Source organism: Lutra lutra, chromosome 10 (assembly GCF_902655055.1).
Source record: "Lutra lutra chromosome 10, mLutLut1.2, whole genome shotgun sequence".
Lineage (NCBI taxonomy): Eukaryota > Metazoa > Chordata > Mammalia > Carnivora > Mustelidae > Lutra > Lutra lutra.
In genome coordinates this window covers 73204720-73229924 of record NC_062287.1, presented here as the reverse complement: position 1 = coordinate 73229924, position 25205 = coordinate 73204720, and the positions used below count along the sequence as shown (strand labels likewise).

Sequence of the window (25205 nt, the reverse complement as noted above, 5' to 3'; positions counted from 1 at the left end):
TGTTTCTTTGGGAGGCGGGGAATGATCATTTGAGGTATTCATGTGCGTGGTTCCATTATCCCCACTGGTCTACAAGAGGCCCCTCTCTGGGTTTGTTTGCTTATTCATTTTCTTTTCTCTGCCACTGCCATACTGCTCCTCCCCATAGTTAATGTGTTCTAAGGTATTTAGTGTATGTTTTTTGTTTGTCTCTGTGAGCTCTTGCAGAAGGGGTGGTGAGATTTTGTGTGCATGTATTTTAATTTGTACTTTTGATCCCCCCACTTCTCCCACCCCCACCACAGACAGCATGGACTTCCATACCCCCTTAGGGACTGTGTGAAAATTTCTTGGTACAGAACCACTGGTTTCCAGATTTCTGCTTCCCAGGCCAGTTCCCGCAGAGGATCTGGAAGAAGCTGGAACAGAGAGAACTAGGAGTAGGGTGGTGTGCGCAGAGGCTACAGAGATAAGCAGGGGCCAAGGTGTGCTGGGTCTTTACTGCTGATCATGACAAAGAGTTTGGTTTTTATCCTAAGAAAAAGGGGAGACCATTGAATTAAATTTTTTAATTTTTTTTTTTTAAATAGGTGTGTCTTTAGCACCAGAAGGGCCCTTAGAGACCCCCTGGTCACAGTCTGAATTTACAGAAGGCCTCAGAGGCCCACAGAGTCAGTAAGAGGCCCAGGACCCCACAGCTCAGGAGAGGCAGACCTAGGACTATGATTGCTGTCTCCTGACACTTTACCAACATCATGAGCCTCCCCGGTTGCAGAGGGCCGACCCAGGATGGCGGCCTCTGGAGGCGTGAGATGTGAGGGCGCTGCTGTCCTGGGGAGTCTTGGGTTGCTCCTGCTCCCTTCCTACCACTGGACTTGCCTATACTTCTGGGGGCACTGACCAGGGCCCACCAAAGAACCCCAAGCCAGGACTCAGGCCTTTGGCTTCAGCCCTTCAGATGCCCACTGGCAGCCCCTGGGAAGCTTCCCATGCCGGCGTAATGAGAAAGAACTGAATGAGAGGGTTAAAGACATGTGTGCCAGTCCTGGTTCTGCCTCTCACCCTTTGAACCTCAGTTTCCTCATCTGTAAAATGGGCGGTAGACCAAATGCTCTCTCAAGTCTGACCTTTCCTCCCCATGCATTTGCGTTGAAGTCTAAGGCACTTAGACTTCTCATACCCCCTCACCCTAAGGCCTCTCTGTCCATTCTTTTAATTCTGAGCGTGGGAAGCCGGGGTGGGTGGGTGGGGGAGGCGTACCTTCAGAGTTTCACTGACCCTTTTCACCCTCGTACTTCTGGACCTCTGCTCTGGAGAGGCACGACAAACTAAGCCATTGTTTGTAGCCACAAAGCTGTTTGCAATTTCAGATAGAACCATTTTATTATATCCCATCCAAAGATTACTTGAGTTGTGTTTTGTTTTGAATGCTTGTTAGCATTCTGGATTTAATTAACTGGCAGAGACAATACTACTCCTCCCCCCCTTCCTGCCACCCTCAGCCCATGCCCACTCCATCCTCCAACCCCAGCTGCCAGCCTACAGCTCACAGCCTCTGCCCACATGGGGTCAGGGCATCCATTGTTCCCCTGGGGGACTCACCTGGCAGATGAAAGGGAAGTCCTGCCTGCTCCTTCTCCTTCACTCTCCCCTCCCTTCCCCTCTTACTCCTCCTCTCTAAATTGTGCTACTGTTTATGGACATTCACCATGTGTCGGGCACCAGACCGAGCGCCTTGCGTGTCTTACTTTATGGTATCCTCAATATCCAACAAACAAGTCTTACCATATCTGTCATCCAGAGAAGAGAGTAAGTCACTTATCCAAGGTCACAGAAGTAGTGAACAGCAGAGTCTGGCCTCAAACCAAAGTTTGTGTGACTCTTAAACTTTTGCCAAGAGCCACTACAAAAAACTACCTCCCTGGAAACAGAGCCACTTTGGGAGATGGGAAGATAGCACCCAAGAGTCGGGTTCTAGAGAGATTTCTTGTTACTTAAGTCGGCCTACTGAGAGCATTCACACATGGGTCCCATTCTTGCCCCTTGCCAGCCCCCTTCCCCAGCACAGCCTCTCAGCTGTCTGTACACAGCCTCCAGCACCCCCTGCCCACCCCGCGCCCACCATGTCCTCTCCAGACTGAGCGTGGGACACCTGAGTTCCCAGACTTCTGGGAACTTCATCCCAAGCCTACTCTTCTCTGCCCACCCTGCCCTTAGAAGAACCTCCCCCGACCCTGTCACAATGCTGGGGTGTGATGGTGCTGATGGGAGAAGGCCTGTCCCCTCCACTCCGGGGTCACCCCTGTCCCCTGTGTTCTAGAATGGGCCGCAGCTCTTTCCCAAACTGACTTCCCCTGATAGGCAGGAGGAAGAAGTACTGGAGATCTAGCCAGGGATGGGCCACACAGGGTCTGGTTAGGAGCCCGGCTGCCTGGGTCTGAGGCCTGGCTGGGCTTTCCACGAGCCGTGATGGCCTTGGGCAAGTCACTTAACCTCCTAAACTCCTGTTTTCCTGTCTGTGACAGAGGACTGTCCCCTTACCTACCTCCTGTGATGGTTATAAGGCCTGAATGAGTTGGTGTCAGTAAAGCAGTCATGGGGTGCTTGGCGCTGTGTCTTGTAGGCTGGCTAAGAGAATTGGCTTGGAGGAAACAGAGCTTGTGTGACCCAAACCTCACACCCACGAGCTTGCACTCTGTGGCAGTCTGAGAACCAGGGTCCCTAGCTTGAAGCAAGTCATTGAGGAAAGTTCTGGAGAATTCTGCATCAGACAGAAAGGAGCATAATAGAGCTGCCCCCCACCTCTTTTGTGGTACAGATTTCTCACCTTGCTTAAGGGGAGCTCACAGAACATCAGCTTGAAACACAAAAGTCCCTTACATGTGATAGTTCATTTATCCCATAGGGCCTCTGGTGCAGGTCCCCTCCTACTGTATTGGCCTGTGTGCTGAGTTGAGAGCTGCTTTTCAGTCTGCAGATTTTCCTGAGCACCTACTAGGTCTGATGCGTTCACTCTCTCTCAGTCGCGTGCTCTGTTGCTGTTTCTCTCCACAAGGCAGCCTCAGGGCAGCTAGATATTTTCCTATGACTGCTGAAGGTCTCCAGAGCAAGCATCCAGAGAGAAGCCACAGAAACTAAATGGACTTTTCTAACCTAGTCTCAAGGGTCAGATATCATCATCTCCCACATTCCCATCTTCAGGGCAATCATCCAATCTGGGGATAGTGGGCGGGGGAAGGGGACATTCGTTCTACTACCCAGCAACAGGAGCTTGTGGAGGAATTCACAGACATTTGAAAACCACCATACGAATCACATTATACAGAGAGTAAGCCGCCCACCTAAGTCAGGTAGCTGATAAACGGTGATAAATGGTGGGTGCCCAGGTCCTAGTCCAGAATCTTCGTATGCCAGAGTCAGTCTCCTGTTTGCAAGCCATCCTGCCAGGGGAGTGCAGCAGCTCGGAAGACTCAGGCCTTACCCTCAGCCAGCTTATCATGTGAGAACAGGTACTTGAGGCCAGCCTGGTTCTTTGCCATCTCTCTGCCTCTTTCTGTGAGTGTGGCAGCCTGCTTGCTTGCTGATCAGCAGGACTGAGGAGGCAGAAGGCTTGTAGGGAGCCAGTGCCCACTTCCAGAACCCACACCCACCATAAGTTTACCTTCGCCCAGTGGGGCTAGATTTGTGTGTGCGCATGTGTGTGGGTGTGTGTATGCACGTGTGTGCACACGTCAGGGCTATTCTCACACCTAGGAGTCCTGCTGGTCACCATTAGGATCAAGATACAAAACACCCCAAGAGCGTGGAACAGGTGCTTGATGAATGTTTGTGAAATGAAAACATTATTTTGGGGAATCTCCTTACCCCCCAACACATCCCCTCTGACTCCTAGTTTGCCTGCTACATATCTCCCAAAAGGTAGCAGAAAATGGAGGCCAACCTCTAGGGAGGACAGAGTTCTGGCCCATCAAGCCCAGGCTGTCCCTTTCCCCGGGGAATGGCTGAGGAGTGTGATTATTGTGGTGGCATAAATGGCTGATTGGGCCTCTTCCTTCTAGACTCTTCTATCCCTTCGCAAATCCCCTGGGGGCCCCTACTTCCCTTGGTTCTATAGTTAGGGCTTACCCAAGCAAAACCTCAGGATAAGCTTGCTTGGCCTGCCCTGGCTTATCCTCTGTAGGGCTTCCAGATCCTTCGGTGGAATAATAGAAAGATCCTGGATAGTAGAAGCCCACAGACCTGGGTTCAGATCCCAGTTCTACTGCTTCCCAGCTCTGTGACCTGAGTAAGCCCCTTCCCCTCTCTGGTCCTGAGTTTCTCCCCCTGAAATTAGCAGACTAGACTAGATGCCCCTCGGGGCCTGTCAGACTCTGACTGTCACTGATTCCAAAGGCCAGGTTGGGACTGAGTGTGCTGCTCTGTTGGTCAGGGCCCCGGAGAGTATGTGGGCATGTCTGGGAGGTCACTCCTGGCCATGTTTGGGAAAGGAAGAAAAGCTGAATGGGACAGAACCTCCTTTGTCATGTAAACAGGAACAGGCTGAGCCAGCCTTCTGCTCCAGTTCCGGTGGGCTGGCAGCCCGTGAGCTCCAAGGATGAGTCACTGACAGGAGCAGCCACGGTTCCGGAGCTCAGGCGGCGCCAGCCCCAGGGCACACAGTAGCTGCAGAGTTTAATGGTGGGATTCAGGTGCTAGGTGACAGGAGGGGGATCACAGTGCTTCCACATGCCCCGGGTAAAATCTGAAGGCTGTTTGCTTGCAGGCCTTACCCGGGGTCCCTAGAGCTTTGGCCGGGATCCCAAACACCTGCCTTTGGGGCTTCTTCCCTCCATAACTCTGTAGCCTTTGAGGAGCCATCAGCCCCGGAGGAGGGGGTGGTCAGGCACAAATGCTGCACTACCACCCCACCCCTGCAGCCCGTGAGGGTTCAGGATTCCGCCAGACGCCGGGGACTCCCTCCCTTCCTCCCAGGCTCTCACAGCCTCCCTCCTTCGCTGCAGTGACCCCTCCTGATAAGCAGTATGGCAAACGGGCAAGCCTGGAAAGATCACTCTGTGTCCAGAAGCCTTGGGTTTGAATCCCAGGTCTTGGCTTCCTTGGGCAAGCCATCTGACCTCTCTCAGCCTCCGTTTGCCAGCCTGGAAACTCCCCTCCACCCTGCGCAGGAGGCAAGCCCGGGAGGAGCCCTGCCTAACAGCGTCGTCAGCCAGAGAGCTGCCTCTGAGTCAGGGCTTCACGCATGGCAAGGCAGCTACCTCACTGCGAACTATTGAAAAGCCAGCCTTTGACACAAGCAGCCGCCTCTCACCGACAAAACGGGGCTGATGATGCTAATGTCTGCCTCACGGGGCTGCCCAGGGAAGCCAACGCAACTGCGTGTGCAGCAGCACTCTGTGAACAGTGCGGAGCCAGGCCGGGGAGGGGTCCCACTCCCACCACAGGATAGCAAGTGGCAGGGTGGGCAGGGCAAGTGCGAGAGCTGACATCCTAATCTCTAGGAGGAGGACCGGAAGCCGAAAGGACAAACGTGGCCAGGACCACGGTGGTGCCTGCAGGTAGAGAGTGTTTTGTTCACTGTTGTGTCTTGGGACCCTGGCCTAGGGCTCGGAGAAGTATACAGTTGGTGCCCAATCTGTGTGTGTTGGGCTCATGCCTGAATGAACAGAGACTAAAAGAGAGACAGTTCCTGAGCTTGTTCTCCACCTCCCCTGCTTCCACTGCTTTCTCTCACAGACCTCTGCTCCCCGCATCCGAGATCACAGGTGCTTAACTTAGAGTCTGTGGACCCCCTCCAAAACGACATGCACGATATACTGTGTTTTTGAAAACGTATCTTCCTGAATCAAGCGTCCACGTTCTGCCCAGAACAATTTTTCGGTAAAGCCTGCTCTGAAAGGTAACAACGTCTCCCAGGTGCTCAGTGAATACCCATCAGTTGGGATTCACTGCCAGGTGCCCTCTGGATTTTAAAACAAAACAAAACAGAAGAGCAGCCTTCACTTTTTCTCTCTGAGATGGGCGTACAGGGTCCTACCAGCCTGCAGTTCCCCTTCAGCCCCCGCAAGGTGCCAGGCAATCGACCTGCTGTCTTTTATACAGAAAAGTGGTGACCCTGCATCATCAGGGGGCCTGTCTTGGGAGTGGCTGTTAGGCCGCTGGGTGGGTCACAGAGTTGCGTACACTCTCGCGCTCTCATGTCCCACCTCATGCATTTAGATGGGACAGGTATGACAGTCAGGGCCCCGAATCTAGGAGTATTAACGAGGCCTCGTGGTGTCTGAACTCAGAGCAGTGATCCCTCTTCTAAGTATTTCTTTCACTATATATAAATACATGTGTATGTGTATATGTGTGTATGTATCTGGGCACACATGTGTTTATGTATCTGCATATCACTGTATGTGTATATGTATCGGAGGAAATTGACAATATATAAACAGTGACAAAAAGCCCTCTTCTCTCCCCCTCCTCCAAAGAACCACTGTAAACACCTGGCTTCTGTTCTTTCCATTTACCGTATCCAGCATTTATTGAGCACTTACTATATGCCAGAAGTTTGCCATGCAGTGTGCTTCCCAAGCAGCATTTCACATTAACTTCCCATCTATGGTGGGCATACCACCTTCTTATCTGCACATTTGTATTTTCTTAATTTTTAAGACCAAGGAGAGAATACTGTTTTGTCACCTTGCCTTTCACCATACCATCGAAATTTCCTTCCATGATATTAAATATTCATTTACAGAATCTTTTATAACTACGGCATGATGTCTTATTGCCGGCAGGTTCCACGCTTCTCAGACTGGGGTGCGTATACCCCTGAGGGCAAAGCCACGGGATAAATTGTAGAGCATTTTCCTGAAGGAGAAATTTGACTCAAAGCTTTGGGAGGGGGTAAAAGCCCATTATTTTAATATCAAAACAAGTACAGATACGCCATAGCATAGAACCCAGAGCACCCATGAATTTTAAAACAAAGCAGCAAGGTCCAAAATCGTGAGAGCTTGCCGTTATTCTCCTGAAAACCCATGTCCCATGTCCCCTCTCCTCTGAGGGTGGCAGAAACATCTGAGAGGCAACAGGTTCAAGTTCAAGCCCCTCTTTTTCAGAGGGGGAAACTGAATCCCAAGGAGAAGGAGGAATAGCCCACAGTCTGCAGGTTATGCATTGTAGAGCCAAGCCAGGTGACCTCTGGGCTCTGGACCCCTCCCGCCCTTCTGAATTTGGCATCACCCTTTGACCACTTTTTCTGACCTCGCCTCTTGAGCAATCAAGCCTCTGCAACTCAACAGTGGAAAGTTCTGGCTTCCTGCAGGACCCATCCTTAGCAGCAGTTTTTCCTTTTCACGGTGCTGGCCAGGATCTGAGCTGTGTGCTCAGTGACTCCCCCAGCATTTGGATTTTCCAATGAATATAGTGGATTATGGGCGTGTATCCACTGGTCTGTCTTCCCCATGAGACTGGGAGCCTCTTGAAGGCAGGAATTAGGAGCTAACGTTGTTATTATAATCTGACATTTATTGAGCACCTACTAGATGCCAGGTGCCATGCTGAGTGTTTCATTTATAGTATTTACAGTCTTCATCACAGCTTTTCGAGGAAGGTATCGTCATCCCCAGTTATCTGGTAAGAAAACTGAGTGGTTAACACTGGCCTACCATCCTGCACATAAATATTTTGGTAGAAATATTTATTGTCGACTTACCTGTCAGGACTTTGCTAGATGCTGTGGACAGTTACGATGAACAAAACGGGCTCCACTCCTGCCCTTGTGGAAATTACAGACAAGTTGGAGAGATGATATTCAGTGAATAATTTTACAAACCACAGCCAGAGCCCATTTATCTGCCTTGGTTTGAACATGCCTCAATGACTTCTTAGCTAAATGACCGGGGCAGAGTCTTATACCCTCCCTGTACCTCATCTTCTTCTATAAAATGACAGTCATTGTCGTACTGACTTCATAGGAGTACTGTGATGAGGGAAGACAGTCACACATACATAAAGCACTCGAGCAGGGTCTCCCACATTCCAGATGTATTGTTGCTGCTGGTGGTACTGAGAGGCAGGGCATGCTAGGAAAACTGTGGCAGGGAGGACCAGCTTCAGGGGTGACATGTGATGTGAGTTCTATAAGGTGAAGAGGAGTTAACTTGGCAGAGTGTTGGGGGGGGGTGGGCAGGGGAGGGGAGCAGGAGGTTGGAGGAATGTTCCGAGCAGAGGGACTAGTAGGTACAAGACATGGGGGGTGGGGGTGTACAGAGCAAGTAGGTGAGCTCACCTGAGGAACGCGAGGAGTGTGGCTGGATCACATTACGTGGGGAGCCGCACCAGGTCAACATCTAGAAGGAGGAACCCGGGAGGAACCAGATGGAGCGGTCACCAGGACCTGGGCCCGTTGCACCACACCGGTGATCCGGGCCACGGAAGAAGCTCAGTAAATGTGGGCAAGCAAGCACGTGGACAAAAAACTGTTAGCCTCACGTGGTCTTGGCTAGGGGTGTTCCGTTGTCACCCAGCTAGGAAAGGAGTCCATTGTCCCATTTACACGGTGCTGTGTGGACAGCCCCATCCCACTGTCAAGCTGTTAAACACCCATTTGGCTAGCCCTTCTCTTCTTGGCAGTAGGATAAACCTTGTGTCTTCCAATGGAGACATCCAACACCGGGGATTCAACCAGAGTGGATGCCGATAGACTCCCTACGGCCAGTTCCTCAGATCTAAGCCAGTGGTGTTCACATGTTTTTACTCATGGAACCCTGTGTTGAAATAATCTGAGAAGGAACCCAGGGTATGGAATGGGGACAAGCAGAGCTTCCATCCCAAGGACTCAGAGCTCTTGGTAACACCCATTGCTTCTGAGAAAGCACCAGGACTCCATAAAGCAGTACAGAACCCAAGGGTCGAGCTGAACCTCTGTTTCCCCCCAGGTATGGAAACCGAAGCCCAGAGAAGGGGTGACTCTCCCAGGGTCACACAACTAGGGACAGACCCAGAACTAGATCGAGACATTAGACATTGATTTTATACCCCCAAGATTTTCCTCCACACACCCCAACCGCCCCCACTGTGTGGGGCCTTGAGGTGGGGAAGGGGTGCACAGCTGGGATCTTGTCCAGGGTCCGGCCTCCAGCCCCAGTCAGGCCACAGACCACAAGAGACAAAAATCTGGAAGGCAGGCGTGGGAGGGCTGTTCGGGGTCATGGCCTGGTTATGCCGTGTCTTTTTTTTCCTCTCTCTCTCTCTCTCTCCCTTTTAATTGAGTTTGAGGTGGTTGTTTTTTGTTTCCTTAAGAAATGGAAAAGAATGAAACTGCGTAAACACAGCGATGTTAACTCCCTGAAAAACCTCCTGCCATTTTAACTCTGTTACCAGAGAAATAAAAGAGAAATAATTTGTCCACCCACACTTAGCTCTTTCTGACGAAGGTAGGTGAATATTGCTTTGCTAATCGAGGGTGACGGCTGGAAGTGGAGCCACGCTGACTGATCCCGGATTGAGAGGAAGCCACAGCCACCCCAGAAGGAGCGGGCCGCCGTGGGTCGCCGGGGCCTGAGTCACCAGGCGCCTGTCCACCTTCCACAGGTCTCCCCCAGCCGGTAGTGATGGAGGCGGTGGACCAGGCTGAAGGGCTCATGGAGTCGCCCAGAGAGATGCCTCCGCCCCTGCCGCCTTCACCTCCCTCGGAGCCCGCTCAGAAGCCGCCACCTCAAGGCGCCGGGAGCCACTCCCTCCATGTCAGGAGCAGCCTGTGCCTGTTGGCTGCCTCGCAGTTCCTGGTAAGGATACCTCGGGCCTCACGAGGGTCTGGAGAGAGGGCAGGTGGAGGGAGAGCCCACCACGTCCTCGCCAAGATGGCCGCCTGGGGCTCGTGGGGGATGAGGGGCCTTCTTGGTGCCCCTCGGTGACTCGAAGCTCTCTGGCCGGTGTGTGGAGGAGGCTGGGGTTCTCAGCTACAGCCTCACTAGCTAAGACCCTCACAGCCTGCCTTCCCTAAGCCGAGAAGCAGGAACTTAGGGCTCCCTAGCAGCCAGGCCTGCAGGGATCTCTCTGAGGACTTCCTGTCTAGGGAGATAGCTCTGGAAACTTTTCCTTTTATGTATGTACCTGGCTGGGGAGGGGAGATCCCCTCTGGGAGGGGCTTTATCTTGGCTCCCTCCAGTCAGCTTTTCTGCAGGGAGTGTCCTGAGGCCTTCTCCGTGCACGCAGTACCTGGCCTCTTCCCTCAGTCGTAGAAGTCTGGACTTTGGGGGGCTAGGTGAGGCTGCAGGCGAGCTCTGCAGGGGGAATACGAGGGCAAGAAGCCCAGGCTCCAAACTCAGTTCATTCCCCCTACCCCGGCTGCCCCAGCTTGCCTGCGGGGTGATCTGGCTCAGCGGCTATGGCCCCATCTGGTCACAGAATGCCACAGACCTCCTCTCCTCCTTGTTCAGACTCCTGGAACAGCTGGGACCCACGGTGAGTAAGCTCCAGGGAGCTTCCAGGTAGGAGGGAGCAACTGGGGACCTCCAGTGTCACCAAGCCCTGGATGGGGCTTCTCTGAGCTCAGAAGATACTTCCACACCCCTAAAACCCTTCTCCCTGCTCCCCACCCAGCCCTGGTTGGCAGCTTTCAGAGCCTCAGTTTTGTCACTGTCAGAATGACAGTCCCCACCACCCTCTGACCTATTTGTTTCGCATTCCCCAGGCCTGGCTGGGTGTTGGGACCTGGGAAGTCCCCAGTCTGCTGCTGGTTACTCTGTCTGCGATCCTCATTACCACCCTGGTAAGGCACCTCCTGACCTGACCTCAGTGCTCCCCTCCTCAGACCCAGAGGCCCAGCCCCCACCAGCTCCCATATGATCTCCAAGCTAGATGTTTCAGGTCAGGGCATCTGTCTCCTTCCACCAGTGTGCCCAGCCTGGGATGAAGGGTACCTTCTTCTCGAAAATGGGTTTGCGGTGTTCTAGGCTGAGGGAAGGACCAAGGCCAGAGAAGACTAGTGTAGGAGCCCCACACCCCTCCAAGAAGATCTCAATCCCCAGAAAACTGAAGGCAGGCAGGGGAGGGGGCAGGGGGTAAAGTGGGGGCTTGAAGCTCCCATCTAGGTGACAGTGCCATGCACACCGCTCCCAGGAAAGCAGGGCTGTTCTAGACTCACTGAGGGCAGGGGGCTCAATCTCATGGCTACCCCATCACTCCAGGGCTAGCCAGCATGGCCCCAGGTCCATGATGCTTTATCTTCCCAACTAGGCATGGCACCTCCTAAGGGCCCCCCCAGAGCCACCCACCGCACCGCCCCCTGAGGACAGGCGCCAGTCAGTGAGCCGCCAGCCCTCCTTCACCTACTCCGAGTGGATGGAAGAGAAGGCCGAGGATGACTTCCTGGACTTGGACCCCGTCCCTGAGACTCCTGTGTTTGACTGTGTGATGGACATCAAGCCCGAGGCCGACCCTGCCTCGCTGACTGTCAAGTCCATGGGTCTACAGGAAAGGTGGGAAGGGCAGAGGAGGGGTGGGCTCTGTGGGCTCTTGAGGTCTCAGGTGTGCATCAGAAGGGCAGGCCCCTGACTCTGACTCCCAGTGGAGGTCAGAGCCAGTCTCATGGTTTAACCAGTGTAGACACATGCTCCTCAGGTCTGATTACGTAGATCAGAATGGCCCAAGGTAAATGCTGTTACTGCACATGAGCACATAGGCATACACAGGTACACATGTGTGTACAGTCACACGTAAATTCCCACACTCGAGCAAGTTTGGGTAGGTTCGTTTATTACAGGATTTGTCAGGACCTTTAACATGATTGTGTTCATTGTAAATCGGCAAGGAGGTAGCCTGTGGCATTCCTCAACTTCTATAGAGTGAACCCTACATCCATACTTCTATAGAGTGTCCCATAGTGTTCCCTAGAGCATAATTTGGAAGGTGTCAGCATCTTCTTTTCAGAACCCTGCTGGGTAAGCCAGATCACACCAGGTTTGCGTAACCCATACGACGTCATGGAAGAAGCCCTGGATGAGGAGTCAGAAAACCTCTCTCTTGGTTTCAGCTCTGCCATCCCCTTACTGTGTGAGCTTGGGCAATTCTTGTCCTCTCTCTGGGACTCAGTTTCCCTTCCTATATAATGAGGGCTTTTCAGTGCCCTGGGCCGTAGACCCTGAACATGGTAGTGGAGCTGGTCTAGTGCAGACATCTGTGTTGCTGTGTTCCGCCCCAGGACTCCCTCCTCCCCTGACAGCCAAGGGGCCTGACCTCTCCTGGAGGAGATGTCCATGACTCTTTGGCAGCCTTACCCAGGACTGGTGGGCCTAAGGCCATGACACAGAGAGTAGAGCCCTGCTTCTCTGCTCTAGGCAGGTGCCCACTCTCATGACTACCTGGGGCCACAGGGCTGGGACAGCAGTGACAGAAGAGAGCCCAGGGAGGGCTTTGCTGAGATTGCCTTGGATGGAACCTCTGGAACTGGGGCCCCCAGCCTCCCTCGGTTAGCGACTCCGCTGCAGGAGGCAGGAGATGGGGAGTCAGGCCTCAGCCTCAGGGCTGAGACTCGTACTCCTCGCACAGGAGTGCTGTCCCCCTCCCACTCCTCTCCTGGGTGCCCCCCTGCTCCCACTCTGGATCTCTCCTGCCTCCCCACCTCTGAGATGCGCTCCCCCTTTGCCGGTCCTTCCAGGAGGGGCTCCAACGTCTCCCTGACCCTGGACATGTGCACACCGGGCTGCAATGAGGAGGGCTTTGGCTACCTCATGTCCCCACGAGAGGAGTCAGCCCGGGAGTACCTGCTCAGCGCCTCCCGGGTCCTGCAGGCCGAGGAGCTTCACGAGAAGGCCCTGGACCCCTTCCTGCTGCAGGCAGAGTTCTTTGTGAGTCCCCCCAGCCAGCCACCCGCAGCGGGCAGACCTTGCCGCTTACATCAGTCATGCATCCAGCCAGGCAGTGAAGCGGGGTGTCCATCAGCTCTCCTGCCATCTTGGGCAAGCTGCTTCCCTCTGAGCCTCAGTTTCCTTGTCTGGAAAATGGGGATAAAAATCACTGAATGTTGCAAGGGTTAAAGAGATGGCTAACATGTGCAGAGCCCTCAGCCCAGTGACTCGTGTCCAGTGACGTCCCCAAGTCCTAACTGCCCAGAACTGTGCTTTGAAAGTGATAGAAAGCCTTCCTTCTGACTCAGCTGTTTTCCCTCCTGCTGCCCGACATCTCCAAGCACTGTTCATCCTCTGACAACTCTCCGGTCACCTCCAGCCCCCGAGACCCCTGCAAGGGCTTCCAGCTGCCTCTTGATGGACTTAGAGGGGCCCAATAAATGACATCTCTGCTTTGCCTGCCTGAGCGCTCAGCCGGTCGTTAGCTAAGACGTGGGAGATGACAATATCACCTTCATTTTTGTTGATGAAACTAAGCTTGGAATGAGGCTTAGGTGCGGAGCAATAGTGAGCTTCCTGATACTAGGAATTAACAAGTTTTCTACCCACCCCAGGTGGTGTACCCCTACATTTCTTTCTCTGCAGGAGGGTCCCCAAGGAGGAGGAAGGAAGGGACTTGGGCCCAAAAGTGCATTCCTCACTCAAACTCACCCATCCAGGAACTCACCCACCAGTGTGGGCAGAAAAGGGCAAGGGGCCCTGAGTATTTGGGGAGAGCCCCTCCTGGGAGAAGCCAGGGGGATGGGACAGTCATGTGCCTCCCTCAGTTTCCCTTGCACAGGCCACCTTGCCTCCTACCTGGACCTGATGGCTATTTCTTCTGAGAAAGCCTCTGCCGCCCTCTGACCTACAGCTCCACATTCTCCAGGGCTGGTCATGGCCTATCTTAGCTGAGTTGGACCAGCCTCCCACGCCTATGGGGACTGTCCACTTCAAACTGGACCACCACTTCCCCCCACCCCCAGGCCTTTCTCTTCTCAGGCGTCTGCTCACATCATCCCCTCACTGGATGCTTCCAGAAAGTCTTCCCCAACTACCCCCCCCCTCAGCTTTGCTGTAAGTTCCCACCACCCTCACCTCCCCTTGAAGAAGGGGCTTGCATCCTCTCTGGTGTTTCCTGTTCAGTAGATCATTGTTACTCTGGCCCAGAGACAGGGGAACACAGCCTATACCCTCACTCCATGGGCATTTTTGTACATGTTGGTTTGGGGGGGGATGGATTCTCATAGTAACCCTAGAAATTAAGTGTAGTGATCCTTGAAGCCCATACTTACTATGTCCTGAAACTGTGGACACTGTGAACCTGTCTGGGGTCAGACACTGAGCCATGTGGACAGGTGAAGGGGGAGCAAAGAAGCCAGAGGCACTGGCACCCCAGGAATAGTGGGGAGGGTGTAAGAGGGGACTTTAAAGGCTGGGAACTGTTTGGACGGATGGAGAAAGGTGAGAACAGTGCTCCTGAACCTGCGAAAGGTCAGAAGGAATGCTGGGAGCTCAGACCTGGAGGCAGGAGGGCAGGGGGCATATTCACAGCAGGGAAGAGAGACAGACATGTAATTGGAGAGCAGGTCCCCTGTGGGCGGGAAAGGCGGGGCTAGCAGGGAGATTGGGGGAGCCGCAGAAACAAAGACCCGATCCCAGGCCATCTCACCTGCCAAGCAGAGAACTTTGGACTTGGGGCTTTTGACACAAAACAAAATTGAGAAGCTCAAACACATCAAAGAAGGAGGCTTCTTTCCTGCCTGAGAACTGGGGAAGGCTTCTTGGAGGAGGTGTCGTTTAAGGTGGATAGGACAGAGGAAGAGGAGGACGGGGTGGATGTTCCCACAAGGCAAGCTGCCCAAGCCGAGCTCCTGAGGTGGGGATGTCCAGGGCGGGCCCTTGGATCTGCAAAGCCACTCAGGTTGACTGCAGCTCTGGGCGTGTGGTAGAAGGTGGGGATTGGCTGGGTCACTTTTTCTCTTGTTCTTGTTTATCAGCCATTTACTGAGCATCTACTACATGCCAGGCTGGCTCTGGATCAACAGTTGTAATAATAACTGTTATTATACACTCCCTATGTGCCAGACACAATTCACAGTGCTTTTTACGTGCAGACTCGTTTACTAGTAAATGTTCACTGAATGAATGTATGCATTCAAGCAAGTGTCTGGGCTAGAAGTTAAGGGCTGACCAGTGCTGGATTCAAACGTCTGTGAGAGGCAGCCCACAGCTGCTAACACCCCCGTGTCCTCCTCTCACAGGAAATCCCCATGAACTTTGTGGATCCAAAGGAGTATGACATCCCTGGGCTGGTGCGGAAGAACCGGTATAAAACCATCCTTCCCAGTGAGTAACTCCGCGCCCCAGGGGGTAGGGATGGGCTTACCTTCACCTCAGTGCCCCTCGCCCTGAGGAAGACCTCAACCCTAGAGCTAGGTGTCCAGAGTCACCAGGAGAAGAGGAGGAGGGTTGGGGGTACCCAATGAAGGGAAAGGCCCCCCCCTTGTGAGGGCAGAGGTGAGTTCATTCCTTCACCCTTGCCCTGGCTGTGGAAACCCAGAGAGAAAGAATGAGGATAATAGCAGCTCCCAGACAGGAGTTTAAAGGCCTCTTTATCTCTTCAGAATGGGCAGATTTTAAAGAGGGGGAAATAAGGCTCAGAGATGTTAAGTGACTCACCCATAGTCACATGCTAGGAAGTGCAGAACTGAGTTTCAGCCTGGACCTCCTTGACCCTGGAATCAAGCAAGCTCTTTTGTCTACCTTGAGTCGAGTTGGGTCGGACTGTGAGTCCTCTAACAGCAAGAGCCACCTCACAAGGGAATGAGTTGTCTGCCAGAGCGTGAGCTCCCCGCCACTCAAGGTATTCAAGTGGTGTTGCATGATCCATCCCCTGGCAGATCTGAGAGGGATTTTACCCCTTTGAAGGCAGTTAGACCAGGTGCCTAACACTCCTCTTTCAGCCCTGGGGTGTCATTTTCAGATAACTTTCATCAAGCCCCTATCTGCCTGTCACCCTTGCCAAGTTCTGGCCCCAGGCCCCAGGGCTCGCTTAGGGGGTGGCTTGTTGAAAGTGAATCCCCACCAACCTACTCCACTCAGTTTATGGAGTAATGAGGCTTTAAAAAAACAGTTTTGCCATCAGCCTCTCCAACAACATGTAAGATGTCATGACTTATTTTTAACTTTTAAAATATCGACTTGTGGTTGCTATGGTTACACAGTCTCTAGGTAGTTCCGGTGAAACAAAGCACCATTTAAGGCCAGGATGCATTATTCAGGGCTGCTCCCCTCTTTCCTCATCTTGTCACCTTCCAACCAACCAGCCCCCTGTGGAGGGAGGGGCTCAGGTCCCCCAGAACCCAGGGCCTTGCTGCTCACTCAGAATGGCCCGTGGGGGTGGGTGGGAGCCAGGCCACCTCTCCTCCTGGTCCCCACTGGATCCCTGAAAGCTCTTGAGCCACTTGCTCTGAGCCTCCAGGCCTTGGAGCCCCCACAGAGCATCCTCCGCAGCCAGCAAGAGTTGACCCTGGGCCTCAGAGACTGGGCTGGCGTGGGGGTGTAGGGGACAGGGGCCTGCCAGATCCAGGCGCTGGGAGGCTCGTTTTCTCATTCATTGCGCACACATTGACTGAACCCCCGCCCCAGGGGCTGGGAATGGAGGCATGAATGAGACACAGGGCATTCCCAGTCTAATGGGAGGAACAGATCCAAGGGCAGTTCATAGGACAGACTGACCGGTAACCCCAGCTGGCAGCACAGAAGACGAGATATGAGGGAGGGATTTCTGTGCATTTGCCACTGTGTTTCCCAAATACCAAAATGGTGCCTGGCCCATAGTAGACCTTCTGCTCCTATCTGAGTGAAGGAGGGAGGGAATGAATGAATGAATGAACAAACGAATGGATGTCTCTCGGATCAGCTCTCCCTCTCCATCCTCACTGCCATGTGACTTGTGGGTTAGGGCGTCTCTCTTGCCCAGTTCCAGGGGCACCATTTGCAAAGACTGCATGGACGTAATGCCCCTGGCCTTGGGCCAGGCAGTAATCTCCTGACAGGTCTCCTGAGTCCTGTGCTCTCCCCTCCTGCCCATTGTCTACCATTATCACAGAAATGGTGCAAAACAGAAATCCAGTCGTGTCCTTCTCCTCCTTAGAAACTGTCATTGTCACCCTTGTATTCCTTGTGTTCCAGTCTAGCCTTAGAAGCGTGCTTTATAAGACCCTCTATCAGCTGGTTCCTCTCCAGCTCATGTCTCCATCCCCCATCCTGGCCTGTGCCCTGGAATCGGACAGAATGGTGTCCCCTACTGTGCCCCTGCTGGGCCATCACACCCAGCCTGGAGCTGTCAGACCACCCACTGCTTGCCTGCCTGCCTAGTACTTGGGGGCAGGGACCGTACCTCCTTTGTCAAGGAGTCCCTGCCCTTAAGCACAGTGCCAGGCACAAAGGCAGTGGGCTCATCGTGTCCCCAGTTCATGCCAAAGGCCCTGGTGTCTGGCCCGAGGGTTCTGTGCCCACTTCTAGCCCCTAATCTGGGCAGGTATCCACAAAAAGGGACCCGGCCCCTCAGCACTCCCTCCCTGTTCCTTTCTTCTGCCTGGACCACCCAGCGTCGCCTTCCCTTCCCCTTCCTCCTCTGCTGCCCCGTCCCCAGATCAGCTGCCAGGACCTCAGGCCTTGGGGCTGGGCATAAAAGGGCTGGAGAGCAGAGGCGTGTGAGTGTCTCCTGTTTCCCCTCCCTGCTTTGGGATTCTCTCTACCCAGTAACTTCTAGGGAAGCTGGTAACAAATGCAGTCGTGACAGCTCTGGGCTACATAGTGCGTGTTGGGCTAAGTTACTGGCCTAGGGACAAGTTACCATTCACTCCTTTCACCTTTGCAAGACCAGTAGGGCTAGGATGGAAGGGATGTCTCCAATCTGCAGACAGAGCACGGGGAAGCTAAGTTAATGGTTCACGTTCACACTACCAGCAAGTCATAGCATCAGGACTCAAACCCAGCTCTCCAGCTCCCCTGTCCTGCCTTGGAGAGCCCCAGAAATGGGTGCTGGCAACATTCTTTAGTTCAGCCCTCCCTATTCAGGAGAGAAAGGGAAGCCCAGAGAAGGGATAAGACAGGGAGCTGGTGACAGAGCCAGAGCAGAAACCAGGCCCAGGGCCCACCACCACCTCCCCAAATACCCCACGCAGCCTCCCTATGTCTGTCCCAGCTCCTCACCACCAAGAGAAGACTCCATCCAGGGAGGCTCTAGCTGGAACAGAACAGATTCTACTCCAGGGAGAGGGGCAGGAGGTTGTAAGACTCTGTAACTGCGGGATTGGATGTGCGAATGGGTTGGAAAAAAGAAAAAGAAAAAAGCTGTTTGTGCATACATGCATCGGCTGCTGAGATCCCGCGGGTGGATGGCAGGCTTGGAAGGCTCCACACCTTCCATCCCTGTGCTCTCCCTTGGCTTTCTACCCCCAAACCTCAACAGTCCTTTATATTTACAAAGTACTTTACGGTTTACATCACACCTTCCCAGCTGTTTTCTTATTTATCTTTCCAACAACTGTAGGAAGTAGGCAGCTTTACCCCCTTATTACAGATAGGAAAATTGAGGCTTAGGAAGACCGTGTGCTTTTCAAGTAGACCCAGCACATTAGTGACCATGTGTGCCAAACGCTTGTCCCTGCTGATGGGGATGTGTCCCCTAGGTCGTTCTTTACTTGACTTAGCTCTGTCCTCTCCAGAACGTGAGGCACAGACCAGGGCAGCTTAAGGGACACAGACAAGGGGCAGGCACTGATGCCACAGAGGTAGAGAGCCAGGGCCACAGAGATGGGCCAGTGTTTGGCTAGTGGGCAGGGGAAGGAGAAATTTCAAGAGTCTCAAAAGAAATGCGGGTGCCCTGTAGTGGGCCAGATAAGATGGGGCCCTGCCCTAAAGGGGTTGTCGCACCTGTCAAATACCAGCCTCACCTGTCTCCACCCGCCCCAGACCCCCACAGCAGAGTGTGTCTGACCTCACCAGACCCTGAAGACCCTCTGAGTTCTTACATCAATGCCAACTACATCCGGGTACGTAGCCCCATCCCTGCGACCTCTCCCTGAAAGGGAGGCCCGAGCCCACAAGATCTGCCTTCCAGGCTTGGCCCTAAGCCAGCGTGGCTCCCACCAGCAACCCCCACCCCCCAGGGAAAGGCCTGAGTGTGGGGACTAGGCCCAGGGAGCACTGCATCCGGCCCTGACAGCCTGGACTTGGCTGGCCGCAGGGCTATGGTGGGGAGGAGAAGGTGTACATCGCTACTCAGGGACCCATCGTCAGCACGGTTGGGGACTTCTGGCGCATGGTGTGGCAGGAGCACACGCCCATCATCGTCATGATCACCAACATCGAGGAGATGAACGAGGTAGGCCTCCCCCACCCCGGCCCCTCTCCACTGTGCTGTTCCCAGGGGTCTGCCACTTTGTGCCCTTCACAGAGCATCTTGTCTCCATATTCCTCCTGAGGACAGTCTTGGGAGGTTGGTAGCCTGCCGCCAAAGTGGGGACATGGGAAGCCGAGCAAGGAGGTCATTTGCCCAGGGCCACGTAGACGGGCCAACCTGTGATGGGAAACAGGCTGCCTGGCTGCCTCCCCACCAGCCACCGCTCACTCTGGCAATTCCTGTACCGGTGCCAGCCCATTTACTCGAATCCCCAGAAGAGTCCTTTTAAGTAGGTATTACTCCCATTTGCCAGATGAGGGATCTGAGGCTCAGAAGGGGGAAGTAACCTACGGGTTACGAAGCTGAGATTTGAACTCTGCACTCTCGAATTGCAAACCCATTGCCCTTTCATATCTTGCCCTGCTGGCCCTGGTGGGGCACTGGGAAGACTGGGGGGTGTGGGGACTGTGAGTGTAGCAGCTGGTCTGGGCCCCTGCAGAAGTGCACTGAGTATTGGCCGGAGGAGCAGGTGGTATACGACGGTGTGGAGATCATCGTGCAGAAAGTCATTCACACTGAGGATTACCGGCTGCGACTCATCTCCCTCAGGGTGAGGCCAGGGGCTGGGCTGGGCCGGGTGGGGAGGATGGGGGACAGGGCCATGACGGGGGTCAGGGGGCACCACAGATAACAGGGTCCAAGACTCCCCTGTAGCTGAGATCCAGGCCTGTGCATTCTCAGGATGTATCCATAAGCAGGGATGGGGGAGGGGTGGATGACCGGAGGCATGACGAAACCTCAGTTGCATTTAAAGCTCTTGGATTCTCTCTGTGTCTACACTGTCATTCTGAATGCTTTCCAGCTCTGCTTCAGACACACTCAAGTCCAGGACTGCCTGGATGAGGGATCTCCAAAAGCCTCCAGCGCGGTCTTTACTTAAAACAGAAGGTCCACTGTTACATTGAGCTCCTGTAGTACGCAACCTGTCCACCAGAGGGCAGGCGCTCCTTGCTGCATTTGGGTTTCACAGGGACCTGAGGGTTACACAAAAAAGATTTTTTTAAAAAAGGCATATACTATATGAACAGTACAGAACAGCACAGAAGAGTGTGGGGGGGTACCCTCCCACCCTGACGTTGTGCTTCTTCCATGCAAGGCATAACAGAGGAGACTTCCTTTGGAATCAGGAGGATTAATGGGTTCTGTTTTTGAGAAATAAGACCCATGTTTGGGGAAAGTAGAGCCCAATGGCATAACCCCACGGGTTGGAAGAGGTGAGCCAGGCATCAGGAAGCTGGTGCTCTATCCAGAAACAGTCTGAAGTCTACTGACACTGGCAGCCACAGGGTCAAACTCAAGGCCTGAGACTTGTCCCTCTGATTGGCCCTCTCCCACCAGAGAAGGTAGAAGGTGGGGTGTCAAAGCGCTCAGCCCCAGAAGGGCAGTGACCACCTGAGACACTCTGAGATCTAGTCCTTGCCGGAGGGCATGAGAGAGCCAGGAGGTGGGGGCTGAGGCTCGGGTAGCCACCGTAGCCAGATAACCTAGAGGCCCAAGGAACCAGCTTTCTGCTTCCCTAGAAAGAGGCGGAAGTGAGGTGAGGGCTGCCTCATTGTGTCAGTGACACCAGACAGCTTGGGGGTATTTAGTTTTGTCCATGAGTCTTTACAAGCGTCCACCCTAAGCCTCATTCTGGGTTGTGTCCTGGTAACATAGAGCTGTCCAAAGCCTGTACTCTCTCCTAGAGGAGCACCCACAGATGGTAAGTACCAAGCTAGTGATGGGTGAGAAAACAGAAGACCGACCCTCTGTTAGCCAGCGTGCTCAGAGAGGGCTTCCTGAAAGTGATGGTGCTGACTGGGCTTTTGCGGGATGAATAAGAATTGACTGTGGGGCAAACAAGGGGGAAGAACATCCCAGGCAAAGAAAAAAGTAAAAAAGAAAGGCATGGAAGATAGACTAGCCTTGAGAGTGTGGGGGGAGGTGGGGCAAGGTTTTATCTACAGACCACTGGAACGCAGGAGCATTGAGTACTAGTATATAGGGGTGGGAGAAGGGCCTGGAGGTCTAGACCCTGGACCATGGGTCCTGTTTGCCAGACTGAAGACTGAGAAGAATGGGTTTATTCAAAGACCAGCAGGAGCCCTGGGAGGGTTCTGAGCAGAATAGCTCCAGATTGGTGCTGCAGACAGACCACGTCTGGCCGTGTTGGAGATGGAGTAGTCAGGGAAGAGTGAGAGATGGCAGAGATGATAAAGGCCAAAGCATAGGTTGTGCTGGTGCAGAGGAGAGAAAACTGACAAGACTTGTAGGCGCAAGTGCAAGTGCAAGGGCAAGGGCAGGCGGAGCAGAGCGGTGATGGGAGAGGGAGAGTCCCGGCACTCCGAGCAAGGGACTAATGGGTGACCAGGTGGTTTGTCAAGATAAAGAACCAGAGGACAGGAGTGGATTGGAGAGGGACTCCGCCTCTCTGGATGATCCTGGAGTTGCTGGGGCAGAACTGGCCAGTGAAGACCAGTACCAGCATCACTGATGAGCGTTCACTACCAAGCTGGCTCTGGGTCTCTGATGCCACTGAGCCGTACACGGTGTAGACGGCAGAGGCCATCGGTCCCACTCCCTGGGCCCTCCTCGCTGTGTTCTTGCTGCTCCTCCCATCCCCTCTGTGGGCTGATTTGTGGGGTCTAAGAGTTCACGTGTATCTAGGGTGGGTCTCTGTCTCCTGGACAGAGTGGGACTGAAGAGCGAGGCCTGAAACATTACTGGTTCACGTCCTGGCCCGACCAGAAAACCCCAGACCGGGCGCCCCCACTCCTGCACCTGGTGCGGGAGGTGGAGGAGGCAGCCCAGCAGGAGGGGCCCCGCTGTGCCCCCATCATCGTCCACTGCAGGTGGGTCTCCGCGGCCGGCCCCCTGGGCAGGGTGGCCTCCCTACTACCGAAGTTGCCCTGTCCCTTACCCCGGCATCCTTCCACTCTCAGCGCGGGGATCGGCAGGACGGGTTGCTTCATTGCCACCAGCATCTGCTGCCAGCAGCTGAGGCATGAGGGAGTGGTGGACATCCTTAAGACCACGTGCCAGCTCCGCCAGGACAGGTCAGCCCAGGCGCAGGGGTGGGGGCCCACGGGGAGCCAGAGTACCAGGGGCAGCAGGGGGAAACTGATGCACGCACGAGGTCAGGGGCCAGAGGACACACTGCAAATGGACTGCCTGGTAGGTAGGGAGTGGAGAGGACAGCTGGATCCAGACAGCTGGAGGCTGGATGGGGAGGGAACAGGAACACCACTGGTGAGCAGAAGGACAAGGGCGAGAGGTAGAGGGGCATGCCATCCCTACCCCGCTATCTGTGTGGAGGTAGGAGGGGCAGGAAGGAGCAGAGGGGGTGGCTGGCAGGGATCAGACTTTTCACTCTACACAGAGACAAGGCCCCTTGCGAATGATTGGTAGTCATGGGTTTGGGGGCACCCTCCCACAGCCCATCTGTCCACAACCCCATGCCCCCGTGTGTCTCTGCCCCCAGGGGCGGCATGATCCAGACATGCGAGCAATACCAGTTCGTGCACCATGTCATGAGCCTCTACGAGAAGCAGCTGTCCCGCCAGGCCCCAGAGTGATGGCATTCCTGCCCTGAGGTCCTCTGGGCACCACTCAACCTGAGTCTGGGCCCCCACCCCGGCCGCGTGCAGAGCCCTGCCTTGGGCCTGGCCTGCCCCCCCATCCCTGCCCCTCCTGCTTCCTTCTCTTCAGTCTGCTCCCTCCTTCCCTCCCTTCTTCCTCCTCCTCCTCCTCCGTCAGCCTTGGCCTGGCCCCAGCCCCCCCAATATAGCTCTTCCTACTGTACATACTGGGGAGGGGGGTGGAAAGGGGAAGGGATGTGCCAGGCCAGGCCTGGGGCTCTGGGGCCTGACCCGCGCCATGCAGACCTGGGGCCTCAGTTTTTAACTATGGTTCCATTGCTACTTGATCCAAAACGTTTCTGTGCCGCACTCCCAAGTGTCCTGCCGCAGTGTGTCTGTCTGTCCACCCATCTCTGCTGTCTATACCGGCCACTGTGTCTTCAGCCCGGGAAAGGGGTCGTGAGCTCCAGCCCCAAAGCAGCCCAGGCCGAGGCACTTGCCTCGGGCCCCCACCCCCGCTTCCCATGCAGCAGATTGCATTTTGCCCCAGTTACGGGGACCAGATGGGGACCTCCAGAGGAGTTGACTGAGAGATCTCAGCTGGAGGAAAGGTCTCTGGGTTGGGGTGGGGAGGGAGGAATGTCACAGCGAGGGTGACCTCCTGGTGTCAGATGCCCTCAGGAGGCAGTGACCAGCCTGTGAGGCATGAGGGGAAGGACGGAGTGGGGGCTGTGAACCCAGAGGACCTGGGCCCCAGTGCGGGTGGAAGAAGGGGGAGCTCTGAGGGCGGGGTGGGGTTTGGGCCCCAGATCTGTGTGAAACGTTTCTCTGTGTCCCTGTGGGAAAGCCTTCCCAGCAGTCCCGCTGCGTGTCGCTCTGCGTGTTCCTGTGTCCATGCGTGTGTTGAGAGCCCAGCAGCAGGGCGTGCATGACTCTTGGCAACATGTGTTATCTTGGAGCCACGTGTTTTTATTGCTGACTTTAAATATTTAAACGGCAGACAGAGACATTTGGTGTCTTTTTATAATTTGCTCGTGGTCATTGAATAGAGCAATAAACAGAGCATTTTGAGCAAAACTAGACCCCTGGGTCTGTGTGATTGCCTCTCCCCTCCCTGCCTCCCCGAAATCTGGTCTTTGTGCACCCTCTACACACACACACACACACACACAAACACACACACACACACACTCCCCACCCCTCTCTCAAGCTCCCTGGTGCCCCTGGTGAAGATTGGAAGTATAGACCAAATCCATTTGATTTTGTCAGGATTCTCCTACACCTTCCCCCCGCCCCCTTCACCAACCCATCCGGGAGCCCTGGACCGTGGGGAGCCTCAAGGACAGGTGTGGGAGGCTTCCAGAGAAGGCAAAGTGTTTGGCAGAGACTTCTGCTAGAGCGGAGACTGTCAGGTCACAGCCAGGCCCCTCCCTTTTGGCCCACCCACTTATCCCGTGAGCCTGACTTGTCCCAACAGCAGCTGCACCCTGGAAATTTCCCTTGTAAGGCCTGGGCTGAGCGTATCCTCTCCCGAGGGGCCCAGAGACTCTGCCCCAAGGCCCGGGTCCTGAGCCATCCCGGACACTCCTGCTCTATTCTTACCCGTGCCCTCAGGGAGGCAGCAAAAGTAGCTCTGATGAGGTTGCTGGGGGGGGGGGGGGGGGGGGGGCGGGGTCACTCCAGGGCACGGGAGGGTCCAGGACAGGGCTGCTGACCAACCAGTGGGTCTTTAGGAGGTATCAGAATTTTGTGTTTGTTGATCGAGGGTCCAAGCACCCAGCTCTACTACAGACAATGAGGAAACAACAGGGAAAGACTTGAACAGCCTCCTACGGTCCACCCAGATGAGGATTGAGTTGTAGGAGTGGGAGGGGGGGAGGGGAGCTAACAGTGCTATCTCCTCCCCCAAGGTGGCCCTGGGAGGCCACTCAGGCTATGCAGGCACCAGTCACAGAGTACAAGAACAGTCACCCCAGGACTTCTGCAAAATAGCCAACTTCCTTGACCTCGGCCTCACTTGCCTGTGGGCACATGTACATGTGTGTATACGCGTGCGTGCCGTGCGCGCGCATGCACACACACACACACACACACTCTACCCTGAGTCCCTCGGCTCAGAGAGGACCCACTCACCAGCAGTGAGAACCAAAACCTCAGCCAAAAGGGAACAGGAAAAGTAACCTGGACCACCATCCTTGGACTCCCGCCCACAGGCCTGGACCCCAGCATTTCCTCCCGCCTTGGCTCCAGCCTTCCTTCCTCCACTCCCCTCCCCACAAAGCAGCGTGCCAGTCTAGCTGGGACAGCTGTGGA

General features: G+C 54.6%; 1 protein-coding gene across 3 annotated transcripts in view; it reads left to right on the top strand.

The window, feature by feature from the left end:
- PTPN5 (protein tyrosine phosphatase non-receptor type 5) overlaps positions 1–23972 on the top strand; it is a 53932-nt gene extending 29960 nt beyond the window's left edge. For 2 of the 3 annotated variants that reach the window (XM_047693723.1, XM_047693722.1), the window contains exons 4-15: positions 9565–9758; positions 10330–10437; positions 10667–10744; positions 11212–11453; positions 12632–12821; positions 15125–15209; positions 18846–18925; positions 19120–19257; positions 19775–19885; positions 22006–22166; positions 22257–22370; positions 22796–23972. In XM_047693723.1, coding sequence (XP_047549679.1) covers positions 9565–9758; positions 10330–10437; positions 10667–10744; positions 11212–11453; positions 12632–12821; positions 15125–15209; positions 18846–18925; positions 19120–19257; positions 19775–19885; positions 22006–22166; positions 22257–22370; positions 22796–22889 — 1595 coding nt within the window. In that variant the 3' untranslated portion in view covers positions 22890–23972. Of the gene's footprint in view, positions 1–9564; positions 9759–10301; positions 10438–10666; positions 10745–11211; positions 11454–12631; positions 12822–15124; positions 15210–18845; positions 18926–19119; positions 19258–19774; positions 19886–22005; positions 22167–22256; positions 22371–22795 lie in introns of those variants that run through there. The other variant, XM_047693724.1, reaches the window with a different exon arrangement.
- Positions 23973–25205: the final 1233 nt, after the last annotated feature.